Genomic DNA, 22,408 nt, shown 5'->3' on the forward strand with positions numbered 1-22,408 from the left:
CTCGTGTAGATTCTGGAAGCTGTCTTCCGTAAAATGCGCAGCACAGAGAGCTAAACTACGATTGTAATTGTCAGGAACATAATCAAACTTAAATTTGAACCATTGTTGACGAACTACAGCGTCTGTAGGAAGCCTGAACACAGAAGACCTGACAGCTACAGCTCTCCACTATAACTCCTCCTCTTCGACAGCAGAACATGTTCCGGAGGGAGGGTTGATGTAAATGTATGGGTTAGTTACGTATAAAACCCGGGAAGTATCTCGTTGTAGTCCCATTCGAGACGTTTTTGTAGGCATTAAACTTCCTGATTTTTAAAAGACAATATCTCCGCTTACGTTGAACTTTAAGCGCAGCAACTTTGCAGATACTGTTCATGCACCAACAGCAACATTACACAGTATTTAAAATGAAAAAAGTGAAATAGCAATCAACCACCCCTTTAAGGCGAGACACTACAGATGAATAGGGTAAAATTTTAATATAATAGATATCACCATGAAACTTCCTCAGTTGATTACTTAAACGAGTATATTAAAAAAATGTATTACAAGTTTTAGAAATTTGTATGTTTAATTATGCAAATTCGGCATTCTCTCATTAAATATGCACGATTTAGCATATATTTTCGGTAGGTAGATCTGAACATATGATAAAGCCAGGTGCAAAATTCTTTTTTCATTTTGTTTACACACAAGATGAAAAAAAAAATCAGAGGGATTTCAGGATTTATGCTTTCATTACCTAGGAAATCAAAATACACTGTCCATAGCCTTAAAAAAATCGATTTTCGCCATTTTTTTTTATTAAAATGACACATAAATCAGGCCAGGAATGATTTATTAACAAATCCCTCTGAAAATATCTTCAGAATACTGCTAAGTGTATAACTGGAAAGTTTGGTGTACATAGGTGCTACATAGACTGAGATGTTTGTACTGGAGAATGGCAAAAAACTAATTTTGAGAAAACGGCAGTTAAAGATTTAAATAGCTCTAAATGAGATTTCGTTGTTAGCTTTAAATCCCCTTTTGGACATTCACGATTGGTTACTGATAGAAAGGAAATGCCCCTATTTGGGTTACATAGCGTTGTGCAGGAGACTCAGAGCTTTACAACGATACCGGTCATGACAGACTTCAGTAAACAGACGAAACTCGGCATGTCGCGTTGGAATGCTAACTTCTTGGTAAATTCGGGAGAAACTTACTGCCGCAAGTAAACAAAATGTAATAAAATAAACATCTTAATGTATATTTTCAACTTTTTCTTTATAGCAGTTTGAAAGAACACATATTAAAGGAGTAAACTAGCCAAAAATCTCAAAACTGACCACTGCATGAAAAATCAATGTTTTTGCCTGCCGTGTCTCGCCTTAATGAATAAAAGGCATTCCTCATTACTGTAGTTCACTAAGTATCACTACAATTGCTAACACTTAGGGTTAGGGATTCTAACAGACCTGACATTTTAAACTTCAGTGCATAAGTACAATATAGGAAAATTGGAAACATTGGAAAAACGTGCGTATACTTACATTTTTACAAAACTTCTACACAAACGTGCTTGCAATTCACTGCAGTTTCCAGCTGAAATGAACACTAGAGGCTGTAAAACACCAGCAACTTGTATTCGTTTTCACTAAAATTATGATTACAGGAGCAGATAATGGATTAATAAAGACTTATTTTCGCCATGTTCCTTTTGACGCTTGTGTCACATTACCAGCTCAATTTGTATGGATTTTCAAATATAGTAAACTTGCTCGGAAGCAAGTTGTGGGATTTTAACACTATTAGTTAGTGTTAAAATCCCACATTGACTTACACTGAAGGAGAGAGAACAAGTCATATTAGGAGAATATTGTAGAATATCAGTCATAGAATAGTGGAACCTATATACTCTATGCCAATGAGCAACTATCTAGCAACACCCTACCCAGAAAGCAATATAGTGTCAGCCCAGATCTCTTAAGTGCCCAGATTTGTTAAGTGCTTGCTGGAGTGCTGGGGTTGGTTGCTAACCAGTCAGCAACATAGAATCGGCCCAGATCCGGCCTACATCTGGTACACGTGGATTCCATACGTACCAGATGTGGGCCGGATCTGGGCCGATTCTATGTTGCTGACTGGTTAGCAACCAACCCCAGCACTCCAGCAAGCACTTAACAAATCCCTGATCCATCCATTGATACCCTGATGATGTTGTGGGAAGTTTTGCAAAAACTTTAATTTTTTTAAAATTCAGCAATTTTAAGGCACAATACAATATACATATGTCATGTAATGACTGTATATTTGAATTATATTTCATGGTTCTTCCATCTTGTCGGGTTTAAGCATGTAATAACACAAGTTATTACTTGATTATAGATGATACAATTTAAAAGTAACACATTATATGAGGTATGATGCATTTGCATTCTTTTTTGCATAGGCTTTTTGAAGTTTTACTTACTTCCAAAGGTGAGTTTTTTTTTTTAAATACATTGGAAAAATTTAATTGGATAAACACAGTAAATTAAGTTTAGTTTACTGAAAGTAAAAAAAAAAAGATTTTTACAGGGTATATAAAATAAAAAAAAAGTAATAAATAAACATACAAATAAATAAAAATAACACACAGTAAAATGCTTTTAATAACCTGTTGTTACACATGGACAATCACAGATGGAAATGATTTATGACTATAAAAGCTAAGCAGCAGAAGGCTCTATTTACAAAAAATGTTAAAAATAAACTTAGCTGTTGTTTTGTCTCTTTTTTTGTTTCCTGTTGTTCTCAGTCAGCGTTACTGTATGTGTAACCCAGACGTGGTGCAGCAGTTCCACAATCCTGACACAATCTTCATCCTTGCATTTGCCATTATCCTCCTGAACACGGACATGTACAGTCCCAACATCAAACCTGACCGTAAGATGATGCTGGAAGACTTCATCCGCAACCTACGAGGTGAGTTGTCTTAAAACTAGCAAATTCATTCAAATTTATCAAGGGCTGACCAAATACAAAACTTGTAGTCTATTCTTAAAAGTATATTAAAAACTGCACTTGAAGATATTCTAATATTAATGAAGGCCACTTAAGTGTACACTCTAAAATTAAGTGAAATACAGTTAATACAAGTTTGGACTATAATGCATTTTCAATTAATTACAATTGACAATTAAGTATAAGAAATTATGAAATTCAGTTCATTCTTAATGTCAAGGTTTATGGGTTTCACCCTCACAACAAATATAGTAAAATGGATGATCTCTGGAGGAATATGCAGAGGAGGTCCTGGACTTGTACCATGAAGCGTGCTGGGATGACAAATCTCTCAAGTACATCTTTTGGAGCTGAATGGACAACATCTGAGGCCAGATGCTGTTGTTGGAGGAGGACCACTTCACCCTTTGTTGACTTCATCAGCTATGCTCTGTGAGTGTCTGGATTCTCACAGAGGTAGTTGTTGAGGAAGAGAATCAACTCTGACTCCCTAGAGCCTGTACCATCGCCAGCAGCCATCTCCCTGCTTGCTCCAGACCAGAAGCCTCATCTTCCCAGCCCAGAGAGCCCTGGAACTACTGGAAGACCTTCCCCCAAGGATCCAGTGATGACACCTAAGCCTGCCACAGAACAAGAGACTGAGCTCGCCATGGACTACAAGCTTGAGCCACCTCCAGCCACAGAGCAAGAGCTGCCCATCCCGGGGCTATAGCCATTTGCCAAATCCATTCCAAGGCTGGAAGCCACCGTTAGGTCCATCCCAGAGTTGTTGTCATTGGGACAATCCACACCTCATTGACTTTGAGATAGAGCCAGCTTCCACCCTTATCCCTGCTCCTGAACTTGATATTTCTCAGCCATCCCCTAGAAATTTCATCTGGACTCACCTGCACCCGCTGGTGCCTCGCAGGTCCTCAGCTCCACCTGCACAGCTGATCCCGGATCCCCAGGCTACACCTCAGTAATTCAAGCCATATCTCCACCTCGACCTGTCAGCCCTTCTGCTCAGCCTTGGCTCTGCGCTCCCTCAGCTCAGCCATGGTCCGCCATCTCTCGGGCTCCACTGGGCTCCCACATCCCTTCAGCTCTGCCTTGGTCAATTGTCCTGGTTTCGCCACAGACTTTTGGGCCTCCAGCTGTGCCTCAGCCATCCACCCCTTCGACTTCACCTTCCTTCTGGCTGCTCCAGTGTCCTCACTCCCTTCAGTGTCACCCCATTCTGCCAGGCCATCATCTCCACCTCGGTCCCTCAAGCAGACGGCTCCACCTCGGAGCCCGAGGCCCTCGTCCTCACGATTTTACTGGGCTCTCCACGCTGTCCAGCTCCTCCTCAATCGGTCGGCCCCCAGGCTACGCTCAGGAGGTCCATCTGGTCTCCACCTTGGCTCCTTCCTCCGTCGGCTCTGGTGTTCCCTTCCGCAAACTCCTCCAGTTCCCTTTCCATCCCTCTACCTTTGGACTATACGTTGCGTCACAAGGACACGCCTTGTGGGCTTGGGGAATACTGTCAGGTTTATGTTCTGTATTTGTCACGATCCACACACCAAGGAAAGGGAGAGAAACAGGTGGATCCAAATACAGCGTTTTTATTTGTAGGGCAATCCAATTCGTCGTCATCCATGCAGGTGTCAAAATCCATATTAGCAGTCCAATATAACAAAATAAACAAACAAGGAACAAGAACATAAACCGGAAACACAGGGAACGGAAGTGGTGTGATATATTACAAGGACTCCGTGACACATACTAAAACAGACAGGGTATATATACACAGGGAACACAAGCTAAACAAGATAACAAGGGGGCGTGGTAAACTGAAACACCTGTGAAGACTAATCAACATAACAAGGAACAACTAAACATGACAAGACACATGGCAGGATCACATGACAAGCATGGAATAATATGACAGACACTAACAAGGAACAAGACACAAAACCCACACCGTGACATAACCTCCCCTCTACGGAGAGGCTACCAGACGCTACAAGACGTGACAGACCAAACAAAAATCCAGGCGGGAGGTGGAGTGGTGGAGGATCAGGGGGAGGGAAGGGGGGCCAGGTCCATGGAGGGAAACGGGGACAGGGAGTGACAGTTCATCCGGCGGCCAGGGCGGAGCAGACAGTCCACCGGGCGGCCAGGGCGGAGCAGACAGTCCATCGGGCGGCCAGGGCGGAGCAGACAGTCCATCGGGCGGCCAGGGCGGAGCAGACAGTCCATCGGGCGGCCAGGGCGGAGACTTTGCCTCGGGCGGCCAGGGCGGAGACTCTCCCTCGGGCGGCCAGGGCGGAGACTGTCCCTCGGGCAGCCACGGCGGTGAAGACCCCTCGGGCGGCCACGGCGGTGAAGACCCCTCGGGCGGCCAGGGCGGAGACTCTCCCTCGGGCGGCCAGGGCGGAGACTGTCCCTCGGGCGGCCAGGGCGGAGACTGTCCCTCGGGCGGCCAGGGCGGAGACTGTCCCTCGGGCGGCCGGGGCGGAGACTGTCCCTCGGGCGGCCAGGGCGGAGACTGTCCCTCGGGCGGCCGGGGCGGAGACTGTCCCTCGGGCGGCCACGGTGGTGAAGACCCCTCGGGCGGCCAGGTTGGTGAAGACCCCTCGGTCGGCCACGGCGCAGGAACTGGAACAGACACCAATGGCTCAGGAACTGGAACTGGCACCAACGGCTCAGGCACTGGAACTGGCACTGGAACTGGTACCACCCGCTCAGGCACTGGAACTGGCACCACCGGCTCAGGCACTGGAACTACTGGAACTGGCACCACCGGCTCAGGCACTGGAACTACTGGAACTGGCACCACCGGCTCAGGCACTGGAACTACTGGAACTGGCACCACCGGCTCAGGCACTGGAACTACTGGAACTGGCACCACCGGCTCAGGCACTGGAACTACTGGAACTGGCACCACCGGCTCAGGCACTGGAACTACTGGAACTGGCACCACCGGCTCAGGCACTGGAACTACTGGAACTGGCACCACCGGCTCAGGCACTGGAACTGGCACCACCGGCTCAGGCACTGGAACTGGCACCACCGGCTCAGGCACTGGAACTGGCACCACCGGCTCAGGTTCAGACACAGACACAGACACAGACACAGACACAGACACAGACACAGACCAAGACACAGACACAGACACAGACACAGACACAGACACAGGCTCAGGAACAGACACAGGCTCAGGCTCAGGAACAGACACAGGCTCAGGAACAGACACAGGCTCAGGAACAGACACAGGCTCAGGAACAGACACAGGCTCAGGAACAGACACAGGCTCAGGAACAATCACTGGCTCCGGCTCAGGAACAGGCTCCGGCTCAGGAACAGACACCAGCTCAGGAACAGACGCTGGCTCCGGCTCAGGAACAGACGCTGGCTCCGGCTCAGGAACAGACGCTGGCTCCGGCTCAGGAACAGACGCTGGCTCCGGCTCAGGAACAGACGCTGGCTCCGGCTCAGGAACAGACGCTGGCTCCGGCTCAGGAACAGACGCTGGCTCCGGCTCAGGAACAGACGCTGGCTCCGGCTCAGGAACAGACGCTGGCTCCGGCTCAGGAACAGACGCTGGCTCCGGCTCAGGAACAGACGCTGGCTCCGGCTCAGGAACAGACGCTGGCTCCGGCTCAGGAACAGACGCTGGCTCCGGCTCAGGAACAGACGCTGGCTCCGGCTCAGGAACAGACGCTGGCTCCGGCTCAGGAACAGACGCTGGCTCCGGCTCAGGAACAGACGCTGGCTCCGGCTCAGGAACAGACGCTGGCTCCGGCTCAGGAACAGACGCTGGCTCCGGCTCAGGAACAGACGCTGGCTCCGGCTCAGGAACAGACGCTGGCTCCGGCTCAGGAACAGACGCTGGCTCCGGCTCAGGAACAGACACCACTGGCTCCGGCTCAGGAACAGACACCACTGGCTCCGGCTCAGGAACAGGAACAGACACCACTGGCTCCGGCTCAGGAACAGGAACAGACACCACCGGCTCAGGAACAGAAACAGACACCACCGGCTCAGGAACAGAAACAGACACCACCGGCTCAGGAACAGGAACAGACACCACCGGCTCAGGAACAGGAACCGACCCCACCGGCTCAGGAACAGGAACAGACACCACCGGCTCAGGAACAGACACCACCGGCTCAGGAACAGACACAGGCTCGACAGCGGCCATCTTGTCAGGGGACACAGGCTCGGCAAACGTGACCTGAACACTCTCGGCGGCGGCCCTCTTGTCCGAAGACACAGGCTGAGCAGGCGTGACGTGAACAGGCTCGGTGGTGGCCATCTTGTCCGAAGACACAGGCTCGGCAGGTGTGACGTGAACAGGCTCGGTGACGGCCATCTTGTCCGAAGACACAGGCTCGGCAGGCGTGACGTGAACAGGCTCGGCGGCGGCCATCTTGTCCGAAGACACAGGCCCGGCAGATGTGACGTGAACAGTCTCTGGCTGGGCAGACGTGACATGAACAGTCTCTGGCTGGGCAGACGTGACGGATCGCTGGGGTGGTGCAGGCAGTGCGAGCAGCTCGGGCGGGGCCAGTAGAGCATGACGTCTGGGTGGTGCGGGCAGAGCAAGACGCCTGGGCGGTACGTCAGGGACGGTAGTCACCTCCGGGATGGTCTCCGTGTTAGGAGCCACCGGACTCGGGATCACTGGAACAGGGACCACCGGAACAGGGACCACCGGAAATGGGATCACCGGAACAGTTACGGAGAGAGCCTTTCTCCTCCTCCTGTGTTTTGGTGCCACTTGACTCTGGACCACCGGAACTGGGACCACCGGTACTGGGACCTCCGGCACTGGGACCACCGGCACTGGGACCACCGAATTCGGAACCACCGGAATCGGGACCACCGGAACAATCACGGAGGAGGTCTTCCTTCTCCTCCTCTGTTTCCGATGGCAATGTGCAGGTTCTGAGCTGGGCGGAATCAGTGGCGAAGGGTGCTTAGGGGAATTCAGCGCCATGGCCTCTTCAGTCTGGCGGGCCCATAAAGCCAGGCCCTGAAAAATGTTCATGCTGCTGGATCCATTGTGTGACGGAGTCCTTCTGTCACGATCCACACACCAAGGAAAGGGAGAGAAACAGGTGGATCCAAATACAGCGTTTTTATTTGTAGGGCAATCCAATTCGTCGTCATCCATGCAGGTGTCAAAATCCATATTAGCAGTCCAATATAACAAAATAAACAAACAAGGAACAAGAACATAAACCGGAAACACAGGGAACGGAAGTGGTGTGATATATTACAAGGACTCCGTGACACATACTAAAACAGACAGGGTATATATACACAGGGAACACAAGCTAAACAAGATAACAAGGGGGCGTGGTAAACTGAAACACCTGTGAAGACTAATCAACATAACAAGGAACAACTAAACATGACAAGACACATGGCAGGATCACATGACAAGCATGGAATAATATGACAGACACTAACAAGGAACAAGACACAAAACCCACACCGTGACAGTATTATTGTGTTTTTGTTCTTGAGTCTTTAAGTTCAGATTGACCTTAAATACTCTCTGTTAGTTTAGCCCCACCTGTGTCTCGTTTAGTTCTTCCTGTATATACCAGTTCTCGTCAGTGTTAGACGTGTGCTTATGTAATCTCCAAGGATTCTCCTGAGTATTTTTTTAAAGACTATTTATGTTGTGATTCTGAATCATTCATGTTGTATTGCACCATAACAGTGACACTTAGTATATTATTTTAAAGTATATTAATTCCGTAATAAGTACTCTTTTTAAAAGTATGTTAAAGTGTACTTTTTCCACAAGTGTCATTTCTCATGCTTTGCATTTTTCCTGCCTTTCATTTTGTAAATGCAAATTGTTGTTTTCCAATTGGTATAAAGCATATACACACATACGCTTACACTTTCATTTCATCATAAGTTGGGTCAGGATAATTTCACATGACTAACTGAGTGGGCGAAACCTAATTAAGCATCAAAATATAATGCTATTGAAAGTGCCCTATGGCACATTAATTTAATGAAAACCGCCCAGTGACATCAGCGCTCTGTTAATCTCACAGTGTAGACTTTAATTTTCCATTACTCTGTGACACAAAAAAATCTCTGTACATTAGCAGATCTCACTTGGTCTCCCTGTACTGCTTTTTTCCTATAAACTCCAAAAACTCCTACCACTTGATCCACTCTGCTGCCAATCCCACACATCACTCAGCCCTCTCCCGTAGGGTAAGGGAAAAAAATATATATATATTTCGAATTTCCACCTCTCCATCTATCTCCTCATCTGATTTTGCATAACATTCCCTGATGTTTTCGTGAGTCCTCAAGTCTTCCTATAATTTCATTAGGCAAATCTGTTTTGCTGCAAATTATGTTCATAATGCAGATCTAGCCTAGTAGTTAGACAAACCACTTTCTTTTCAGACAAATTCATACAATGGAAAATACATATAAATTTGTACGCAGTTTGCAACAAACCTTGACTATTCTTAGTAGAATTTAAACTCTGTTGACAGAACATGTGGCACATAATGCAAATGAGGCAATGAAAAACACCACAGGAATGTTGTGGACAAAGAACCGTGGAATTTTATTTATTTGTTTGTTTGTTTGTCGAAATGTTACATTACACAGAAATACAATTAGATGTGCCTACAAGATGTTTATTTTGTTGTGTGTTAAAGGCTGTTGCCTTGCAGGATATATAATATTATGTAAAAAAATATTTTTTTCTGTTAATTTATACTATTCCATACTTTTTGTGTTTTATATAATCAAATTTTATATACTTTGTGTGTTTTTACTTAGGGGTTGATGATGGTGCAGATATTCCACGGGACATGGTAGTGGGAATATATGAGCGTATTCAGCTGAGGGAATTGCGATCGAATGAAGACCACGTCACTTATGTCACCAAGGTGGAGCAAAGCATTGTGGGAATGAAAACGGTAGGTTTTCATTTTGGGCTTTTCTTTGCAAGTAATATCCGTATCAGTCTGCATCCAAATATTTTCTACATGACACTTTTCACCATTTCTCCAACATAACTGAATATTACAAGCTATTATTTTGACATGCATACAGTATATCACCCTGGGACCATATTAAAATACGATAGGTGTCCTGCTGTTTCACCTCTACCATCTCTAAATGCTGCATGCATGGAGTGGCTTAATATAATAATTCATTGGGCAGCTGGTGATTCATTGCAGCTCATGCCTTTAGCATTGCTGCCATTCCTCATTACTACAACAGAATTACTGTGGCATTGAATAACCTCACTGGCCTTTTTTTCTTCATTACCTTACTTCACATTCACCCCTCACTGTAAGCTGTTTCCCACACTATAACTATGTGACATGTGAAAATTAACCAATATATTTTTGCCAGTAAAAACATCTTAATCATACAAATTTTACTTGAGAAGGAAAATTATATATTATGATTGTAGAGCATACTTTGATGTTTTAGAGCAAATTATTTGCCTGTTTTTACTTTTTCGTTCTAAAATGTGTTTGAGTTATGCTTAAAAACAAGAATTTAATGGAAGATATTATTTGCTAGTGGGGTAAGAAAAAATAAACTATTCTCTGAAAACACTTCTTAAGATCTTAAAAAGCTTTGCCCCTCGAGTTAATGTATGTTGTTTAAGGATGTTTTCCTCCCGGAGGAGGGAGGAGCCAGGGAGGGGACGAAGGCGAGAGTAGCTAGGGCAGATACGTAGGCAGGATTAACCATGGCAAAGACGAAGGTGGGAGGAGCCAAGGAGTAACCCTCAGCAGGAGAATCAGGATGCAGGCCCACTTAGAAGAAGTACCAGGTGGGACCAGAGGGACAACTTACTGAGACTGAGCTGGTGGTGTTGGAGACCCAGGCGGAGCCGAAGGGGCCGGAGAGACCAGGCGACATCAAAGGATCTTGAGAACAGGGTGGAGCCGCAGCAACGAGCGGCCGAGATGGAGCCAAAGTTACCGCTGACTAAGGTGAAGCTGGAGGGAAGAAGGAGCCTGACCCAGCCAAAGGGGTGGAGGGACGAATCGCAGATGAAGGGCGACGACTGACCAAGGTGGAGCCGAGGGGCCAAGGAGCCAAGGTGGAGCTGATGGGGTGAGGTAAATTGATGGGTTTGGAGGTTCTAGGCAGTGCCAGAGGGTTGACACTCCAGGGCGTAGTTGGCAAACTGGAAGCCCCAGGCTGGTCCAGGATATTAGATACAGACAGTTTAGGTGGAGCCGAAGGGCTGGAAGGAGCCAGAAAAGACAGGGACAAAGAACTGGGTAGCACAGACAGGGGTTTACAAAACAGCCTCCTTGACCAATACAGGGCAGGAAGAGTTTTAAAGCGGGCTCCTTGGTCGACACGGGACAGGTAGATACTTCAGGAATGGCCCTCTTGGCCGACACGGGACAGGCAGATAATTCAGCCTGGGCACATGCTCGGCTCATGTGATCCTCCTCCATCTCACCAATGGTAAAGGGGAATCCGCAATGAAACCGAACCTAGTAGTCCATGGCTGTCTCTGGACAAGCGTGCTTTAGTCCGTGGATTCAAACCTTACCAGAAAAGAGGCTGGCGTCATCATAGTGGATGAGATGTTGCAGATCCAAAAACCTCCACATGTGTTCCATGAAGGACAGAGCCCCCTGTGAGAGGAGGAGGATCTTACTGCCACTAGATCCATTGTGCTGGGTCTGTTCTTCTGTCACACTCACGATTGATGCAAATAAATAAAAGAGCTGGATCTAAACACAGGCAATTGATTTTAATTCGATTGATACTAAGACTTGGCAGAACAACAGACAATAAACTGAAAGAAACACAGGGCTTAAATATCCAAACAAGCTAATCAACTTAACAATCAACAGGTGTCCAATGTGATCAATCAAATGAAAAAACAATGGAAACAAACTCAACCACATGAAACGGAAACAAAACACGGTATAAACCCAGACAGAACAAACACAAGAACAGATCATCCGTGATAATCATCCTCATTATTTCTGCCCTATTCATCAGTACTGGCTCAAAGATAAAAAGCTATTTCTCTGTAGGTCATTTAAATCACTCTATCTTTCTGTTCAGATTTATCTTTTTTTTCCCCACACAGATTTATGAGCACACCTGCCACTGTCATTAAAAAGCCTTTTAATGGTTTTATTGTTTTGCTCTCATAATGTCTGGTAGAGGACAATGCCTTAATCCAGAAATGGGTGCAGTAATGCAGTGTGTGTAGTAAGATTAAGTGATCAACTAGAATGAGGATTTTGTTCTCAGAAAACACTAAATGCTGCAATTGTAGATCTTTCTCTTTGTATTGAATCAGTAACATGTACGGCACTTTACCACATGTGTGTTTTAAATATGTTTAGTTATTTACTGGGTTTGCTGCTGATGTTGCTCAGGGCTGCATTTCCCAAAAGCATTGTAAAAGTAGATTGTAAAGACCATAGGTTCTGGACCATTGGTTTTCCAAAACATAGTGAGCAGCCTACCTGGACTGCAATTTTAGGCATCATATGTGCCATTGCAACAAAAATAAAATAAAATAAATAACTAAAATTCAAAATGGTGACTGCTCGAAAGAAATGCTGACTATAAAATACTTTTTAACTATGCTCGGTTTTAAAAATCAATTGTAAATCATGCCCTTATGCTCATTATCATAGTCATTGTATGGTATCTTTTTACTAGATATGTTTTTAAATCTGGCAAACATATTCCTATAGTATTTAAGCAAAGGCAATGTAGAATGAAATCTTCCGTTGCTAGTCAGTCTCTCTCAAGGTTCTGCTATTGAAGATGTTCTCCATTTGCTGCAATGCAGTCTTTCTCTAGTGCTTAGCAACTTAGCGATCATAGAAATCAGGGACTTTTATTTATTGAAATCCTTTCACATTCACCAACAGCACAACTCTAACTGACTTAACTACAAAAATGTTTAATTTTCTCATAGCCGGTTGTCATATTTATTCACCTTACACCGAAAAGCAAACAGAAAACAACTGATTTAAATAAGACATGTTTATCTCCTAGGCATGAATGGATTATCAGAATAAATTTGGTAGTATCAGTTTTGATAGTATAATTTTGACAATAGTTTTTGTTTTTTGAGAATGTGTGCATAGATGAACATTTTTCATTAAAGAATAAGCAAATAAACCAACCCTAAATAAACCCAATTTCTGCCGCTGAGATTTTGGGCTTAAAATCCTTATGGAGAAGCGCTACTGCTCAATATAATATATAATTAATTGTGAATGATTTAATCCTGCAGCCCTCCAAGAAATATGGAATAATTAAATTGCCGCCAGCAGCTTTTATTTTATATATAAGCTAAATATATATATATATATTTTTTTACAATATATATATATATATATATATATATATATATATATATATATATATATATATATATATATATATATATATGGGATCTGCAGTGAAAGTATCAGTATCCATAAAATATTCATATAAAATATGAAATATGACCTTATTCAGAGTAGCACCATGACAGGTTTGAAAGTGAGGCGGTGAGGGATAGACTTACCATGTTTTCAATGGAATCTGCTGTAAAAAGCTGTAAAAAGCTCATAGATCTTTTTTTGTATACTGAAATTTCCTGGAACGATATTTTTCCAGTGTTTCGACAACAACAACTGAAGAGATGTTTGTTTGTCGCTTTAATTCCCGTTAAAAGATGGCGCTGCTGTGAATAAGGTCTATAAAATGTCAATGTCTTAAATATGAAACCTTTGCATTTTCATGAAACTTCCAGCCCACAGTTTGGTAAATGTAATAATTGAAGTCTCCTTATACTTTCTATTAATGTTGCAATCTCCTGTTTTCACAAGTGTGATTTCTGTATCAAATAGCTTGTGATAATCTTCTTATATGTCATACGTTTATACTTCACTAGGCTTTTTTATTGTATTGTCGTAGCTAATTTGATTTCTGCCGCAGTTTGCGCAGAATTCAACTGACCCAAATGACGTGTGGAAATCGAGTTCTGTCCTGTAATCATACCCTTACTTCTTCTTAGAGTTGATAAAGATGTTGCTGATGCTCTCTGGTCTCTCTCTTCCCCTCACATCTCATTCATCACCTCTCTCTCTTCTTTTCCCAACCTCTCCATGGTTGGGCTTTTCTAGTTTTGCTGCCGTTGGGGTTTTTGCAGGTCATGTCCCAAGTTTGCAGAAGGGCAAATGTGGAGCAGACCTGCTGATTCTGATGTTGTCCTAGAACTTTTTTGCTTGCTATGATGTGAAAGTGCATCAAATGCAATGTCACTGTTTTTGCCAGGAGGTCCTAAATAACATTTATATAATAGTCATGATTAACGTGCTCGACATTTACACAGAATAACAAACTCTGTTCAAAAAAACCCTGCCTACCAAGACATCACTGGCATATTCCCACTATTCCAGAAAGTTGCAAAACAATTTAATATAAAAAATATGATATATAATAAAATACGAATCTAATTATTTTTGTTAAATTCTGTTTGCTCTTTACTTTTATGCCTGTTAGACCAATCTATTTTGTTGTTAGCTTAGCATAATGCTAATCACTTGAAAATCAAGCCTCCCACTTGAGGTGTCGAATGTTTTTTTTTTTAAATTACTTTATTTATTTGTTTGATTGTTTGTTTGTTTCAGACTTTAGGTGCTGCCATGTAGCAAGATAGTAAGGCAGCTCATTGGATCACCGCTATTGGAAAACAGCTAATATGTTTGCTAAAATACAAAGTTCTGTCATGAAACTCTAGATGGCGCAGGCTGATTGGGTCATTAACTCAATTACATCGTTCTCTATAGGGCACAGCTGATTGGTTCCTGCTGTATCAGTAGCCAATGAGCTTGCTGCTCAACCTTCAAATACTTGGTTAGCATTTGCCAGTAGAAACCCTCCTCCTTCCCCAGCTCCACATGTATAGATCTGCTACGGGTAATTCATGTAAACTATATTGCACAGCAGCCGCATGTCTTACTTGCTCACAGCAGCAGCAGCAATAACCAACAGTAGCAGCAGCAGCAGCATAGCAGATCTATTCCACCAAGACCAAACATTTCAACATATCCATTACCATGCCAAAAACACAGAGTGTTGACATGACAGAAATAGAATTAACTAAATAATGTACTATGACTGTTCATGAAACTTCAATACGGAGTGTCTATGTACACTAAAAGCAAATAGCCAGCCTTGTTGGCAGAGGCTATTCACACTAACTCTGCCCACTGACGTTTGGTTGGGCCAGACAAAATTACGGAAGATTCTCGGCAGCAGCAATAGTGTAGAAGTAAGGTGTGTGGCATCCATTTAATAATTGTAATAAATATAATAATTTACACTATGTTATTATTGCATACTGTTTAATGTACAACAACACTGAGGTGCAAATAGTATATGCCACTATTTATAAGTATAAATAGCATCTAACCACTATTTCTACTTATTGCAAAGAAAATGCTGCTATTTGTAGTGTAAATAGAATCTATCACTATTTTCACTAAATAGCACATTGCTAAGAAAATGCTGCTATTTTCACTTTGTTCTCACTTTAATGCCGCTGCCATTAAAATATTGTGTGCTGAGAAATAGATATCAGCATTATTTAATATCAGTGGTTCTTAATGAGGGATACACCAGCATGATTTAAGAGTACTTAAATTAATACGTTATTATTAATTATAAAAAATAAAAATGACTTTGACTTTGAGTCAAAAAGGCTGAGATTAAGAACAGCTGATTTAGATGTATTTTGATATAACAAATGAATAAATTTCAAATTTCAAATTTTGTATCTTCTCTTTTAGTGAAGTCATTTTACATGTGTCCACTCTCAGGTCCTGTCAGTGCCACACAGAAGACTGGTGTGCTGCAGTCGGCTGTTTGAAGTGACTGACATCAACAAAGCCCAAAAGCAAGCTGCTCACCAGAGAGAGGTCTTCCTCTTCAACGACCTACTTGTGGTAACAACAAGACACATTTCATTATGTAGAATTTTTCATGTAGTCACTTCTTGTCCTTTATTGATTGATTGCTGTTAATCATGACAAGGAAAAGGAGAAGATGACAAAATATAAGACATGCATTTTCCATGTATATATGGTCTACTACATTTTATTCACAATCACAGTGGAATTCTATATCCAACTATATGCAATGTACTCAACTTGATCTTCCATCAACTCTCCCACAACTCCTCAAATAATTTAGTCAAAGCCACAAAGTACAGCCCTTGAAATTAATCAAAGATTAAATGTCTGTTATAATTAATGGAGGGCATTAGACTGACTGAAAGGCTATCACAGCAATGTATTAAACTATTTTCATAATTACAAGAGTTCATTTTAGTCTGGCCATAAAAAATGGAAGAGAAAACCACAAAACACATTTTCCCATTACAATCATGGGTGAAACTGGGGGAAATCAGCCTTTTTCAAAAATACAGATGACCTTTGCGAAATGAAACACTCTCTATACATTGTGTGTGAAATGGAAAACTGAACAATATAAAAGGATATATACAATCCAAAAATATCAGGCCATTATATATTATTAAGTTTTGTGGCAATATTGATTGTGGCATAACTGCTTTTATAACTTTGCTCAGAGAAGCTTTGGCATTAATTGTGTTGAGATATGAGTTGGCTCAGTGATTATTCTTCTCCTTCACGAGGGTCTCCTGCCACCCATAGATTTGTGGCAGAATGAAATATAGGTTCAATATTGTGGTATTGTGAGTAAACCAGTAGGGAGTCTGGTAAGTAGACTCTTAACACCACACTAATCTGCGTGGCCTTCTATTTCTCACATGCACTCAAACACTTACAATCTTAACACTGACTTTGATTTTGATAGATGACTATTCAGAATTGAAGAGAGTCAGTTGAGAATTCAATTCCTGGATTTGAATTGAATTTGAATTAAGCTAGTAAATATGATGAATAATTTTAATGTAATGAAGTAGAAATAAAATGTGTCGAAAATTCATATAACTAATTTGGTAACACTTTAGTTTAGGGTCTAATTCTCCCTATGATCTAGTTGTTTATTAACTTGCATATTAGGCTTTTCGCATTTGGTAGTTCTAGGAACTATAGTTATAGGAACTAGTCACCAGGGTGGTTCCCTGAGAACTAATGGTTCCCTTAGGAATGTTTTCCTGATTGCATTCGCACCGCCAGTAGGAACTCTGAAGTGACGTAAGCCGCGGTTGTTGTTGTGACTTTTATTTTGACGGCGCGGCAGACTTTTATTTTGACGGTGCTGAGAACGCCAGAACCTGAGCACACAGTCTCCGTGTTCATTAGTTTACGATCTGTCTAACAGTCCTGTCTAATACGTTATTGGATAGAACTGTTATACATAGAAAGTAGACAGTATATGTAAAGGTATTAGCATATGCTGTGTGGTTAATGTCCAGTGTTGCTAGCTGAGCAGAGATACATAATCATGTTTGGCTTGGTCCCCTCAAAGTTGCGTTGGATTTTCTCTTTAGCTTAAAGGTTAAGAGGCCCATCTATCACTGTTTTCCATGTCCGTAGAATTAAATATATAGGCTATAATCTGTGTGTTTACTTTACATAGCTTTTTTAAAAATGGCTGGTGCTGATGTTTCGTGTGTGTTCAGCCAATCAGCGTACACTAAAGTCACTGGTAGTTCCTATTGTGCTGGGTTAGACACTAATCTGAAGTAGGAGCTAAATTAGTTCCTCCAAAAGGAGTTCCTAGAACTAAAATCATTTCTAGTTCCTACAGTACCAAATGACGGTACTTCCGCTAATAGTTCTAGGAACTATGAAAAGGTTCCTCTGGTGCAAAAGCCCCTATTAATGCCTAAATATTAATAAGCAGTAATTAGGAGTTTATTGAGGCAAAATTCATAGTTAATAGTTAATTAATTGTGAGAATTGGACCCTAAACTAAAGTATGACCACTAATTACTGTAGAAAGATATATGTGTTTTTCTTGAGGAGCACTATTTGCGTGGTGTGCTGCGTTCTAAAGCACTTATGAGGTATATTTCAATTAACAAACTGCCTTAGAAGGTTGACAGTAGCAAGGCAGCACACTGGGTTTTGGAACAAAGCTTGCGTTTACCATTCTTAAGGCCCTGATATACTCACAGCAATGTTCTTTTTCGTTCTTTGTTTAGAGGTAAAACAGAATATTGGTGAACATCCGACACTGCCCACAGTGATGAGAGCGGCGTCTAGATTAATATGTTAATATGTGCTGTGCGCTTTCCTCTCAATAACAAAATTAACACCCAACAAAATTGAGAGAACAGCAAGCATTTTTTTAAATAAAGCATCAGATAAGCATCCGATCATAGCAACGTGGATATGTTTGGACGAGCTCTGCAATTCGGCACTCTAGTAAAGTCACGTCAGGTTTATATACATATAGCACTTTATACAATAGATTGCTTAAAATCAAGCAGCTTTACCATATTAAACATGAAAAACTTTTTTTTTTTTTACTATAAAGCAGCTCTCCAGTGTGTTAATGTTTTCACTCGCTGACGTCTGACCTATTCGGGCTCAACGGGAGAAATGACCTGGAAAAGATTTCGATGAGAAAGAAGGCGGAGCCTCCTAACTATTATGTAATCGCCACGGACCAATGGCAGTCCAAAGGATTTTACCAGACGGAGCGAACCTTTCCAGAAAGTTCGTTTTGGCAAACTGTTTCGAACTCCAAAATCGAACTCCAAACAAAGTTCGTCTTGGCCTAATTTTGTTCGAAATGACGTCACATCTTTGATTTTGCTTGAAGTATATCAGGGGCCTTATACTCTTTTTGATAGTGAACCTAATAATTAACATCTCTATCTCTTTCCTTCACAGATATTGAAATTGTGTCCAAAGAAGAAGAGTTCTGCTGCCTACACCTTCTGCAAGGCCACAGGGTTACTGGGCATGCAGTTCCACCTGTTTGAGAATGAATGTAAGATCCTACAGCTCATGTGGTTAATCCAGCCAGGCTCATTGGTAAAACGTGCCTCTACCTACAATTTTGCAAAACTACAAAATTTTACCTATACATAAAATTCAATGCAGTTTCCATCTGAAATTAGCACTAGTGACAGTAAAACAACAACTTTTATTCCTTTTTACATAAATTATGGTTACAGGGCAGATTACTGATTAATTAAAGGAACACTCTACCGTTTTTTCATATTAAACTATGTTATTCCCTTAACTAAGACGCGTTGATACATACCTCTCTTGCCTCAGTGCTCTCAATCGTTCTGGCGCGTGGAGACACTTTGATAGCACTTAGCTTAGCCCAGTTCATTCATTAGGGACCAAACAGAGATGAAGTTAAAAGCGACCAAACACCTCCACGTTTTCCCTATTTAAATACAGTTACACGAGTAGTTACACAACCAAGTATGGTGACACAAAATAAAACGTGGCGCTTTTAGAACCAACGTGACTTTTTACTGCGCCGAGTCGAAGTGCTCCCAAGTGCTATTCCGCCATACATTATAGTTATCCTTTTTACCCGCTTAGAAAAGCGCCACGTTTTATTCTGTGTCACCATACTTGGTCGTGTAACTACTCGTGTAATTTAAATAGGGAAAACGTGGAGGTTTTTGGTCGCTTCTAACTTCAACTCTGTTTGGTCCCTAATGAATGAACTGGGCTAAGCTAAGTGCTATCAAAGTGTCGCCGCGCGCCAGAGCGATTGAGTGCATGCACTGAGACGAGAGAGATACAGTATGTATCAACTCGTCTTAGTTAAGGGAATAACATAGTTTAATATGAAAAAACAGTGGAGTGTTCCTTTAAGACTTATTTTCGTGTGATTCCCACTATACTATATGACATCAAAACACATTTACAATAGTGCATGATTTGTAAACTAATATATTCTGACATTTGCATAAAAAAACAGCTCCACACAGTATGAATGGCTTTTCCGATGGCTTTAAACTTGCTTGAAAGCTCATTGCACGTGTTTAAGTCGCTTTAAAAACAAATCACAATAAAACAGCTCAAAGACTTGTAGAAGCAAGCTAAATGGCATTGCTGCTTCAGCAAATGTGTTTTTTAATCTCACATTTGCTTATGTTAACAGTAACGGTAAGGTTTAGGGTAGGGTTTAATATACATGGTACGTTATTTTCAAATGTTATAGAGCATTTGCCTTTTGGTGTCACTCACCATACATTTAATTCCGAACTGCCATGGTATGTAACAACCAACATAATAAAAGGTTGTCAGATTAATGTTCATCTGTTTCATATAAAATACAATTATAGTGACACTCACAGGACATTAATTTCAACTTTCACTCAAAATGTTACACTAATGACGCAATGTATTATATTATACTATGATTAAAATATAGTAGATAATGTCATGTGTAGTAAGTATATCAAAAGATATGGAAAAACGTGCAAACTCACCGGAACTCTCAGACTTTTGGACCCCATTTGGACCTTTTGTCTCAACAATATTCAGATTTAGAGAATAATGTTATATGATCAAAATTCAATTTAAAAGCATATTTTTTCCCTCAGTTTTAGAATTGTGTAGGATTGTTATTTTTTTATTTATTTTTTTAGCTTTGTAGCTGGGCAGTGTAAGTAACCTGGTCACTATGGAGTGAAGAAAAACTTCATGTAAGATCCAGACAATTATGTGCCTTTCAAACGCCCACTTCACTGATTTTCTTCCAACAAAAAGAATACCACATGATAAATGAAGATGACAGGCCCCCTCTCATTTTCCAATTAAGGTGGCCACAAGCATTTCTGTCTTCCTCCCACTCTTTTGCTTTCTCTCACACACACACAAACATTCATGGCAGCTGGGCTGTAATTAAGCGAGATGTGAGTGTTATGGCTCACGCTCTTATTTCGCCCCTCTCGAATCTGTAATGATTGACTGAAGAGACTGGATGTGATAGGAGAGACACAAATGAGTAAATCAACAAGTAAACAAACATGTTTTCAGCCACAACCTCAGACAATAAAAGACACAGAATGATTGCTGAGTGGCACTGTAGTGATGGAGTTTATAAAGGTTATAAGTGCTAAAAATGCAAGAAATCAGAAATGGTATTATAAATGTGTTATTAATGTGTTATAAATGCATTATAATGGTATTTCTTAACCTGCAATGACATAAGAAGTTTCCAAGCCAGTCAGAACATATCTGATGCTTAACAAAACATCATCCTGGCATCTTTAATCAACTGATGGTTATGCTAACATCACTTGGGTTGTGTGGGCTTTTCGTGAATATTATCTAATATAGCCAACTAACTATTTAGGCAGTGTTTTAAGTTACTGTTGTAGGTAATTCTTTCTAAAATCTTGACAATTTCATGATGTAGGTTATGGAAATTATTAAAATAACCAATAACAATTGATTTCAAAAATAAGCATTACCCCCTTGCACTCTAAAAAAAAAAAGATGCTGCCTTAAATTTTTAAGTACAATCAGCTTGGATGTTTAAGTCATTTCAACTTAAATTGCATTAAACTGACATAAAACATTAGTTGAATCTTGTAACTTATAAACTTATTGATTTTAATATATATATTATATATATATATATATCCAAAAAGTGCAAAAACACTCCAAAAATGATCCTTAAAGGATAAAACACATGAGATCTATTTACATTTTGTTGTTTTCATTGACATTGATGAAGCATTTTTGAATCTGGATGTAAACACGTTCTAGATGTGACTTTTATCAGAGACTAAGATTGTCAGTGAATAACAGCCTACATTTTTGCTAATATAATGCCTCTTTTTCTCTCATTGTTTTTCAGTCTATCCTCACGCCATCACTATTGTGTCTCCGTGTTCGGGTTCTGATAAGAAGCAGGTGTTGAATTTCTGTGCTCAGAGCGCAGAGGAGCTCCTCAAGTTCGTAGAGGACCTGAAGGAGTCCATCGCCGAGGTGTCAGAGATGGAACAGATACGTATTGAATGTGAGTGAGCTGTGTGTCAAAATATCAAGTGCGTGTGTGCGAGAGAATTTTAATGTGTACCTCATTCCACATCATTTTGGGCTTGTTTAGGAAAAGTCATTACATTTCTAAGCAAATGGTTTCCCTCTGACTGACAAAACCCTTGTCTTTATAGACAGACTTACCTTGAAGGAAGGACCTGAGCTATAGTCCTTCCTTCAAGGTAAGTCTGTCTTGTATTATAGACTTGTGGGTGGGCTATTTAGACTAGGGCTATTAATCAATCAAGTCAATAAATACTTTTTCATTTTTTCTTGCTTCGTGATGTGAATCAGCAGTCTTCTCTTGAATACTGCACAGTGTTCCCATGGTAACACTGGATAATGCTGTCCATTTGCTGGGTTAACAGAAGAAACCCAGTTGTTTGCAGCCAGCAGCCGTGAAACAGATGCTGAGACACTTATGATTAATAAAACTAAATGTCCGGAAGAAA

General features: G+C 41.6%; 1 protein-coding gene across 1 annotated transcript in view; it reads left to right on the forward strand.

The window, feature by feature from the left end:
- The window catches only part of iqsec3a (IQ motif and Sec7 domain ArfGEF 3a), a gene marked incomplete at both ends in the record, with an annotated part of 148,042 nt that overhangs the window by 110,869 nt on the left and 14,765 nt on the right, over positions 1-22,408 (forward strand). Inside the window, 5 exons of the mRNA XM_081362751.1 lie at positions 2,783-2,949; positions 9,781-9,920; positions 15,822-15,947; positions 18,831-18,930; positions 21,775-21,936. Of these exons, the coding sequence (XP_081218877.1) occupies positions 2,783-2,949; positions 9,781-9,920; positions 15,822-15,947; positions 18,831-18,930; positions 21,775-21,936 (695 nt within the window). The remainder of the gene's footprint in view (positions 1-2,782; positions 2,950-9,780; positions 9,921-15,821; positions 15,948-18,830; positions 18,931-21,774; positions 21,937-22,408) is intronic.

This window comes from Scardinius erythrophthalmus, assembly GCF_964197995.2.
Source record: "Scardinius erythrophthalmus genome assembly, chromosome: 4".
NCBI lineage: Eukaryota > Metazoa > Chordata > Actinopteri > Cypriniformes > Leuciscidae > Scardinius > Scardinius erythrophthalmus.